Source organism: Rhinolophus hipposideros (genome assembly GCF_964194185.1).
Source record: "Rhinolophus hipposideros genome assembly, chromosome: 9".
Lineage (NCBI taxonomy): Eukaryota > Metazoa > Chordata > Mammalia > Chiroptera > Rhinolophidae > Rhinolophus > Rhinolophus hipposideros.
This window is the reverse complement of record NC_138055.1, coordinates 52,112,059-52,122,798: the sequence shown is the minus strand read 5'-3', so window position 1 is coordinate 52,122,798 and position 10,740 is coordinate 52,112,059. Positions and strand designations below refer to the sequence as shown.

Here is a 10,740-nt window from a genome sequence, read left to right as displayed (position 1 = left end):
ACTGTAGTTTCTGTTTCCAGGTGTAGGATGTTCTTTTGGGTTCCTGGACCCAATTCCCATGTGTGTATGTGTGTGTGTGGTGGTGGGGGTGTGTGTGGGGGTGGGCTTCCCTAAGCCAACAAGTCATTCTCAGACACCAGCAGGGTGTCCAAGAATTCAACCCAGTCCTGACACGATCTACCTGGAAATAGCATTGCTTCCACTGATAAAGGTGTCAGTCCCACCGGACCGTCTTCCACTTCAGACACCGTTCAGGAGTCCAGGTTATTTCCTGTGCTTCTGACCAACTGACCGCACATTGGAGGCTCCGGGACACCACCTGCAAGTTCAGATTGTTCCCTGTGCTGCTGATGGATTGGATGTGAATCAGAGGTTCCCACAACCCCCTTCCTGGGCTTGATGAATTTGCTAGAATGGTTCACGGAACTCAGGAAAACTATTTACTCAGTAGATTACAAAGCATATTAAGGCTACAAATCAACAGCCAGATTAGACATACATAGGACGAGGTCCTGAACAAAGGGGTTTCTGTCCTTGTGGAGCTTGGGGCCCAGCACAGAGGCACTAGGAAGTGTTCTCGTTCCCCCACCCAGAACCCCTCCAACCCCTTCCTTTTGGGTTTTTATGGAGGCTTCATTCCATTGGCATGATTGATTCACTCATTGGCCATTGGTGATTGATTCAACCTCTAGCCCCTCTCCCTGCCCTGGAAATCAGGGGGTGGGACTACAAGCTCCAACCCTCTATTCAAGGGTTGCTGGTCCCCCTGGCAACCAGCCCCCACCCTTAGGTGCTTTCCAAAAGTCGCTTTTATTCACATAAACCCAGTTGGGGTGGAAAGAGCCTTATTATGAAAATAAAATACCCATTTCACCTTTATGGCTCTGAGGGTTTTCAAGAACTGAGGACCAGAGACCAAATGGTATAACTAAAGAAACTCCCAGGGCTCTTAACAGATTAGGAAATTCCATGGGTCTGGGGAGCTGTGAGCCAGGAACTGTGGAAGAAGATCAAGTGTATATGAAAAATATATTTTGGTCATCCAAATGACCAAATACACGTTAAAAAACAAAAATTCAAGAGAGTAAATTTGAAGATCTGATTGGCTTTATTCAGCAATTCAGGAATCGGGCAGCCTCCCATCCAACAACCAGAAGGGCGCTTCCAAGGGTTGTACAACATGGAGGGATTTTATAGGAAGAAGGGTGGGGCAAGGGAGTTATGGGGAAAGAAAAGAAAGAATTCATTATTTTTGCAGCAGGACATCTTTTCTTTAGGGGAAGAAAAGGGGGAGGGTTTTTATTGGCTTGCCTCTTCTAAGGGGGATGGAGAGAACCTACATGACATTATCATATTGGTGCTTGATGAAAATTCCAGGTTGGTTAAGGTTAATTAAGATCACATTTCTAGGCCACTTTTGTCTACACAGCAACCATGCCACCCTATACCATTGTCTACTTCCGTGTTCGAGGGTGCTGTGAGGCCAGGCTGGCTGACCAGTGCCAAAGCTGGAAGGAGAAGTGGTGACCAAGGAGACCTGGCTACAGGTCCCAAGGCCTCCTGTCTGTACGGGCAGCTCCCCAAGTTCCAGGACAGAGACTTCACCCTCTACCTGTCCAATGCCATCCTGTGCCACCTGTGCCATCCTGTGCTCCCTCGGGCTGTACGGGAAGGAGCAGTGGGAGGCAGCCCTGGTCGACATGGTGAATGACGGCATGGAGAGCGTGCACTGCAAATAGGCACCGTCATCCCCACCGACTACGAGGCCGGCAGCGAGGACTGTGAGAAGGATCGGCCCGGGCGCCTTTTGAGACCCTGCTGTCCCAGAACCAGGCCTTCATCATAGGCGACCAGGGCTCCTTCGCAGACTACAACCTGCTGGACTTGCTGCTGAATCACCAGGTCCTGGCCCCGACGGCCTGGACTCCTTCCCCAGCTCTAGGCCTAGTGCTCGCCTCAGTGCTCCATCCAAGCTCAAGGCCTTCCTGGCCTCCCTGAGCACGTGAACTGCCCCCTCAATGGTAACAGGAAACATGAGAGCGTGGGGCCCCCTCAGCAGGAGGCAGGGGCTGCCTGCCTCCTTTCCCCAGGACCCATACAATTTCCAAGAGAGACAACAAAAAACATGATTGCATTTCTAGGAGAGATTAAAACTGCAATGAGATCAGTTATTAAATCTAGACTTGCTATCATGGGCTTTTAGCATAAATTATGCTATTTTGGGCCTGTGGGTTTTCTCTTTAACATATGTATTTCTTATAAATCACAGTATCTCAGATATTCCACGTGCTGTGGACAGCTGTGAAGGGAGAACTGGCATTTTATGAACTAGAGAAGATGTGGGCTGGTTTCTGAACTCAAGATGAGAGTTGAAGGGAACTTGAGCTTCCTTGGAACTGCGTGGGTGTGAAATTTTTTGATTTCCTTTTCTCTCAACTGCAGGGTCCTTCAAAGAAGCCAGACTAGGCCTCATGGGCTGTCTCTGTGGGATGTAGGAAAATGTAGAGTTAAAGCTAAATGGTCAGCCCCTGAAAAATGTCTGCCTGGGTAATTATTTCTTCCTGTACCTAGAGGAAAAAGCCCAGTGATTAATTCCCAGCAACAATGACTGACTTGAGTAAATGAATGAGAAGGGAAGCTTAGGGGATGGATGGGTACTGGTCCAGGAAGCTTGAGCCCTCAAGCCTCTGAGAGAATTGTTTTGTCTCAAGAGGTAGGTAGGACAGGTGCTAGGGTCCCCTTCTTGTCAATCATAACAGTTAACCCTCACTGATCACTGACTGTGTTAGGCTCTCTTCTAAGCACTCAACATCCGTTATTTCAGTTAATCCTCACCATAATTTTTTATAAAGTAAGAACTATTATTATACCCATTTTACCGATGAGGAATTGAGGTATAGAAAAGACAGGGAATCTACTAAAGGTTGCTTTGCTTGTGAACAACTGAATCAGGTCTTGAACACAGGTGGGCTGTGTCTAAAGCCTGTGTGCTTAACCTTACCCCTTACTTACTGGGTGGGACCTGGGGATTGCTGTCTTTCCCGATCTCTTTGGTAGGATTCCCATGTTTCCACCCACCAGGGTAAACCTTGCTATATTCCATCTAAACAGTCTAATTGCAGGACCTATTCTAGGGACAAGAACCCTTCACAATGAGCCTTAACTTTACCTAATGGTCTAGAATACTGAATTTGGAACTCTGAGCCACAGGTTCTCTGGTTAATTAGTGATATTTATTCTGTCTAACAAGAGCCATGATTTTTGTTGTGGGGTGGATTTACAACTGCAAAAATTTGGTTTATTGGTAAGTGTTGCTGGATTCCCAGGAAAACACTGGTGATGTTTTCTTGGAGGCAGAGCCCCTAGGATTGCTCCTGGAATCCCTGAGTTTCCAGCCCCGGCACTCTAATTTCACTCTTAGTTATTTTGAGGAAAGGGGAAGAGGAAAAAGTCCACTCCTCCCTGTCATAGAATTCCAAGGATCTTCTCCCCTCGGGAATGAGGCTCAAGGACATAAATCTCAAGGCTGATCTGCATTCCAATTGGGACAGGCCAAGACTTAGGAATCACCTTTCATTTCACCTGTTTACTTTAGAATTAATCAGAATTAAGGTAAGGAAAACCTTTGTGAAGTCTCTATTTTGGTTCAGAATTTAAACGTAGGCTCAAACATTTCCAAGAAATACATGTTTTTCTTTTTCTAAATATTTCCAAGAGAACAAGGTTCCATTGATATTCCTGGATATGGCACAGTTATCTCTTCCAAACATCTAATCTGAATACTCCTTGTTTTATTTTAAATCCATTCCCTTTCAGCTATTTTTCTGTATATGAGAAAACATCCTTCCTCCAATATGCCTCATGGGCAAAATTTTCTGAAAATTCAATATTCTCACTTCCACAAGCTTCAAATTCATCTCTGAAAAGAACAGGAAGGAAGATCTTTTTAAGGTTATAACCATCCCCAGGGACAGGGTGGCATGATGGTTAGATACCCAGACTACGAAGTCAGTCAGTCAGACTTTACCACTCTCAAGCTGAGTGACCCTAGACAAGCCAATTAATTTTTCTAAGCCTCAGTTTCCTTATCTAAAAATTAATCTAGTAATGGTATCTTCCTTACAGGGGTGATGTGAGGATGAAATGAGAATATATACATAAAACACCTAGTCAGGGCTTGGCACTTAGGAAGGGCTCAGTAAACATGAGACTGTCCTTATTAGCTACTATTTGCTCTGTATCTGTGCGATTCCTAGGAACTTGTACCACCAGCAGAGAGGTGGTACTCTATCACTGTAGACAAAGCCCAGCTAAGAGAATCAGGGACCTGGACTGTAGTTCCTGGCTCAGTTGCTAATTTATGTAATATTTGTTACAAATTCAAGAATAGATTTTTTTGTAAGTTATGAAGCATAATGATGAAACAATCACCCATGGACCTACCATTCACCTTGAATAGACTATTACCACTGTTGAAGCTACTTTTGAGTTCCTTCCCTAGCCCATTCCCCTGCCTTTCCTTAATGTGGCCATTTAGAGTTGCATTTATCCTTTCATTCCTTTTTAAAGGAATGTATGTGTATTTCCCTAAATGGTATATTGCTCAATTTTTCTGGGGTTTGATCTTTATAACGTGATGTCACATTGTACAGACTTCTGCATTTCCCACCACAATTCTAAGATTGATGTATTCATGTGTTTGAGAGTAGCTGTATTCATTTTCAGTGCTGTGTAATATTCTCCTACACTCTAGTTTATCCTTTTTCTTGTTGGTGGACATTTGTTTTGCTGCTATAAATAATACGGCCATGAACATTCTCATACAAGTCTCCTGATATGTATGTGCAAGAGTTCTCTAGGGTAGTGTGAAGTTGCTGAATCACAGAGTAATATTCAGGAAAATTTCTAAAAAGTTATATATAGAGCTTGATCACTCTGCCCTCTCTTTGTCTCAGTTTCTTCACATTAAAAAAAGAAACAAAACCTTCTATGAGGATGAAATAAGACAATATATGTTAAAGTACTACTAAAACCATAACATACCATACAATGTAAGTTAATTTTTTTAAAATAGGATAATAATACCAACCCAATCTTAAGAGAAGCAGAAATGGGCTAGTGGGAGACTGGAGTTCATTTATTGAATAATTATTATTTATGAGGCATCTTGGCACTTTATTTAATCCTCACAGTAATTTTGGGAGAAGTTAATACCTTCTTTCACTAATTTATAGGTTAAAATACTGAGGCTCAGAGATGTAAAGTTACTTCCCCAAGATTATGCATCCGGTCATGGAGCTGTTGGTCCGTCAAGGCATGGTTTTCTACCTAATAGATGTTTTAAATATTCAAGGATACAATGCTTGAATACAAAGAATTTTGATTATGACATCTCTCTTTTGGTCTCTGAGCCCAGGACCCATTTTTTTTGTTTAACCCATAGGCATGTTTTGAGATAAAACTGCCTCAAGGTAAGAAAATATGACTTGAAGAGATACTGCATGTCACAGGAATGAACCAAGACTTGGATGTCAGGGCTTATTAAGGCAAGAAAATGGGTAAGCCGAGAGCCCTCAAAAAGAGAAGCCTGTGGCTGAAACAGGGGACATACTGTCAACTTCATGTCAACCTCTTTCTTTTTTTTAATTCAGTAAGTATTTTTACATTTTAAAAAGGCCTACTGAATGCAGGAACTATCTAGGAGATATTTAGAGCACAAGCCTGAGAAAGACTTATTCTCTATAGATCATGGTCTAGTGGAAAAGGCAGATATATACAATATTTCAATTCAAGAAAGATTGTAAAAAATTCAACAATGGACTACAACAATGAACCAATACTTTCACCTATAGGCAATGTCTTGTGAAAAACGTCAGGCTCTGAAGTCGGCGCATCAATTCAGCTCTGGCCAATTTAAGTGCTTAGCCTCCTCTCTCTGCTTGTTGGTAAAACACTTACCTTTAGAATTATAATTCTCGTTACATGATTGTCTTGGGGATGACTGATAATGTAATTAAGCTCCTTGTGTACAGATGACGCTCAATAAACAATGGACATTATTATTTGGTCCTCAAAGTAGGAAGGTGGAACAAGCATGGTTATCCCTACATTTCAAATGAGGAAGCGTAATTTCACTGAGATTAAGCGATTATTCTGAAGTCACCACACTAGTAAGGGAAGACGCCAGCCCAAACGCTGATCCTCAGACGGCCACCTTTTAAAAACCACATTTTCACCTTTCTTATGTCTTGTTGTCCTAATGCACTAAGAAGAATGAAGAAGATAGGATGACGACAGAGGGAAGTGGGACGTAAGCAGAGTCGTGACCTCCAGGGAGATGAGCTTAAGGAGAGTACTCCGGGAGCAAAAGAGCGCACGTAGGGAGCATCTCGGAAACGGTCGGGTCCGTGGGTTCGGAAAACCAGCGCACACGCTCCACCCGCGCCTTAGGGTGCGGACTTAGAACCTAGCGGGCGCAGGACCCAGGGCAGCCACAGCGAGGGCGTGGAAACTGAGACACCTGACGCACGCCAGGTCCTGTCCCAGATCGCCCAGCCCATCTTCGGGGCGGGGAGCCACGGCTGAACTAACCTATCATCACTGCCGAGGCCGACGAAGTCTCTTTTTCATTGGTGAGCGACAGGGCGACGTCACGTTCGCCGGGCCGGCCAAGGAAGGGGGCGCCATGATTGGTTGGCGCCGGGGCGGCGGGCGGCGGCGGAGCTCGGCGAGTCTGGGTTTCAAGTCCGTGCTGGACTTTCTCCTGCCATGTTTCGAGGCTTGCGGGGCTGCGGGGGACAGGGATTCGGCCGGGCAGGAACCTGGATGTAGTTCTAAGAGCCGTGGGGGTGACCGGAAGTGATCTTGGGGCTGACCGGAAGCGAGGCCTGGAGGGGAAGGGGACACTGGGTCCCCGGGAGGGAGGGGGCTCCCAGCAGAAGGGGGCGGGAGGAAAAGGTGCGAAAGCGGCGTGGGAGCGCTGGGTCGGCGCGGGTGGCTGCTGCTCCGCCGGGAAGCGGCGAGTGACCACCACGACTAAAGGGGTGGGAGTCCAGGGCTGCGTCCGGGCAGTCTGCAGTAATTAAGCGGCGGGACCCTCGCACGGCTCCAAGGAGCTGGGTGGGAGGGATTTTGGAAGTCTGGACAGCCCAGAACAAGGAGCCCAGGGTACGGGAGGTTAGGTGTGCGGACATTGCGGGTCGGGCTTGGGGGGTGGCTGGTGGGTCCTGAGTGGGAGGTCTTGGTTTGGAGTTTTCTGCATTCTTGCCCCCGTTGGGTAGAATCACACTACTCATCTTTGTGCAAGAAACGGTGTCTCCTGGGGCAAGGAAGGAGCCAGGATGGCCTGGGCTCTGAAGCTGCCTCTGGCGGATGAAGTGATTGAATCCGGGCTGGTGCAGGACTTTGATGCTAGTCTGTCGGGGATCGGCCAGGAACTGGGTGCTGGTGCCTATAGCATGAGGTGAGTGAGATTTTCCCAGACCCTGCACCTTCTGAGTAACAAAGGCAAAGAAAGGACAGAGAATAGGGATGGGGGTCGGGGGGAGTTGGTGGGAGTGTATCGAGTTAAAGAAGCTGTCTGCGGTTAGGGAAAAGGGACTTGTTTCTTTTCGTCGCTTTGAGTAGTGAGGATTGTGGAAGACATGGAGCAAGAGATTTTAGGCAGTGTCATGTCCGCAGTCAGAGGAAGAAGGAAGACTGGCCCTTGATTAGCAACCAGATGAATGTTGAGAGGCTGTTGTGCCAATGTGGGAGTCTTGGAGACTGATGGAGTGTGTGTGTGTGGGGGGGCTGGACTGGACTTACGTGAAAAAGAGGCCACACTGAACATGGGAGGGATGTCTAGGGAGCTGAGGAGTTGGGAGCTGGCGGTGATGATGAATATTGGCTGAGTGCTTGTTGGAAGGAAATGTGAGACCTTGGTGAAGAAGTCCGCACATCTGTATCATAGCCTGCACAAGGCCTGTAAAATGAAAAACTGTCAAACAGAGCTTTTAAATGCTTCTAGACCGTCAAGTCAAATGGTGATAGTAAATAAAAATATTCTTTGAAAGCAACATAACTTTCCCATGTAGTGTATTTGCATACATTAGCTACTTCATTCCCCCACTATAGTTTGTTTCGTTTATAAGATGTGTAAGAATCATGTCTGGAAATGTTGAAACGTCTGAACCTAAATATTTGGGTAAGCTAAATAAGAGAGTCAAAAGAGACTGTAGAACATAACACTTTAATTGGGAAAGATGCTTTTTATGGAGAAAGTGGACAAATTGTGTATTCTGATAGTAAGATCCTTTGAGAATTACATAATGTAAACATCCTTTCTTTATCTCTGTTAAACCAAAGTAGACTTCCCTTATGAAATAAAATTATGAGTTAGAACTTAATACTGCATCTTCAGGAATCTTTGCTTACAGTTAGAATAATAAAGGCTCGCCGTGCATGCAAATTTTAGTGATTTTTCAGGGAAATTTGAGTTCTATCACAGTGCTTTTAGTCTTGAGAAATTTAACTCTAGTTTTGCCTGTTCTTGTTTACATGAGTCTGACCATAAAAGTAGAGATTAACTTGGTCCGAAAGTACATGTCTATACCCTGAGCTTGCATGCCATAATCTGACATAATATTTGACAATTTATGCTATTGTTCATGTAAAGATTACCACAGCAAAATGCTCAGTTTTTGCCTAGATTATCAGAGTTCAGGATAGAGATAATTAAACATAACTGTATTTGTTATAAAAGTAAACATTGTCAACAAACATTGGTTTATCTACTGTGCACTCTACTGTGCGACCTTAATACTGGTGAGTGCTTTCTGTGTCTGAGTGGTTTCACAGGTATTAGTAAGAATGGCTGGCACGTTTAGAATTTTTTGCCATCATCAAATCCAGAGGAGTTTTCAAAACATCATTTTCAAACATCAAACACAATGTGCCAAAATTTTATTTTTTTCACCTCCTTTTTTCATGCGTTTTGCTCTTGTCACTGTTCTCTTAGATCTTGCATACATTTACTCATTTGCATTAATTTGTGTTAATAAGATATTAGTTCTCATGCTTTAGTATTCATAAGAATCATCTGGAATACTTATTAAAAATAGTTTCCAGGGTTCCATCTTTGGTGATTGGGTGCGGACCAGAAATCCGATGTTTTAAAACAAGTTCTTAGATGATTTTGATGCAGGTAGCCCAGGGACCACATTTTGAGAAACACTGACTAGAGAGGTTTTGATAGACAAAAGCAATGGTTTTTTGTTCTATCTGTTTCTCCTTTTAATTAGACCTTGTGATTGTTTTTCCAACACCTTCCTTAGGGAAAACGTTTTCTTTGACAAGCAATTTGTTTTGTAAAATTTTTTTGGTAATATATTTGTTTTATTCTATTTTGCTTATTTTAATGGTTTGTTTTATAGAAATTCATCTTAACTAGATTTCTGTTTTTGATTATTGATCTGCCATTGTATTCAGTATGTTCTTTTCATAAGTGGTTCTTTAATATTCTCACATTTTTTCTTACATTTTAATACATGGCAGATTTTTTATAGTTAAAATACAGGAGATTCCCTGGAAACATGCTGAATAGAAAGAAGCCTGTCACAAAAGACCACTCAACATGATTCCATTTCTATGAAATATACAGAATAGGCAAATCTCTAGAGACAGAAAGTAGATTAGTGGTTAACCAGAGCTATGGGAGAGGAGGGAATGGAGAGAGACTGCTGATGGGTACCATTTTTGGGGTGGCAGTAGGTGTGTGATGAAAATGTTCTAAACTTGTGATGGTTGCACAGCTCTGTGACTACACTAAAGATAATTGAATTGTATACTTTAAATGGGTGAATTATGTGACATAATGAATTGCATTTAATAGAACTGTTATTAAAAAAGTAAAGATTAAATTTAGTGTTTTTAAAAATTCCTTACCCTTTGATTTTTTTTAATTGAGGTGGAATTCACATTGAAATTAACCGTTTTTTTGGGGTTTTTAAAAATAAGTTATATATTTTTTAATTGGGGAACAGGAACAGGACTTTATTGGGGAACAGTGCGTACTTCCAGGCCTTTTTTCCAAGTCAAGTTGTTGTCCTTTCAGTCTTAGTTGTGGAGGGCGCAGCTCAGCTCCAGGTCCAGTGCCAGTTGCTAGTTGCAGCGGGCGCAGCCCACCATCCCTTGTGGGAGTCGAACCGGCAACCTTGTGGTTGAGAGGATGCGCTCCAATCAACTGGGCCATCTGGGAACTCAGGTGCATCTCAGCTCAAGGTGCCGTGTTCAATCTTAGTTGCAGGGGGCGGAGCTCACCATCCCTTGCGGGACTCGGGAGTTGAACCCACAACCTTGTGGAATCAAAGCAGCAGCCTTCGGAATTAGGAGCATGGAGCTCTAACCACCTGAGCCACTGAGCCGGCCCCGAAATTAACCGTTTTAAAGTGAACAGTTCAGTGGCAGTCCGGGTGTTCACAATGTTGTACAACCACCACCTCTGTCGAGTTCCAAAACATTTTCAGCACCCCAAAACAAAACTCTGTACCTATGAAACAGTTGCTCCCCATTTCCCTTCTCTCCCTTATAACCACTAATATGCATTATGTCTCTATGGATTTACCTATTCTAAATATTTCATATAATGGAATCATATAACGTGTGACTTTTTGTGTCTAGCTTCTTTCACTCAGCATAAGTTTTCAGGGTTCGGCCACATGGCAGCATGTATTAATACTTAAGTACTTCATTCTTTTTTTT

General features: G+C 43.7%; 1 protein-coding gene and 1 pseudogene across 13 annotated transcripts in view; both read left to right on the top strand.

Moving 5' to 3' along the window:
- Positions 1-1,434: 1,434 nt before the first annotated feature.
- LOC308501883 (glutathione S-transferase P-like) lies at positions 1,435-6,585 on the top strand (annotated as a pseudogene). Its single transcript has 2 exons — positions 1,435-2,062; positions 6,451-6,585. The product of its transcript is annotated as a glutathione S-transferase P-like (transcript).
- An 86-nt stretch (positions 6,586-6,671) lies between these two features.
- TFCP2 (transcription factor CP2) overlaps positions 6,672-10,740 on the top strand; it is a 42,144-nt gene continuing 38,075 nt past the window's right edge. For 3 of the 12 annotated variants that reach the window (XR_013993954.1, XR_013993955.1, XM_081058655.1), the window contains exon 1: positions 7,117-7,462. Coding sequence is in view for 10 of the 12 variants with exons in the window: in XM_081058655.1 (XP_080914781.1) it covers positions 7,341-7,462 (122 nt within the window). In the remaining 2 variants the exon portion in view is untranslated. Of the gene's footprint in view, positions 6,745-6,866; positions 7,463-10,740 lie in introns of those variants that run through there. The other 9 variants (XM_081058658.1, XM_081058662.1, XM_081058663.1 and 6 more) reach the window with 9 other exon arrangements.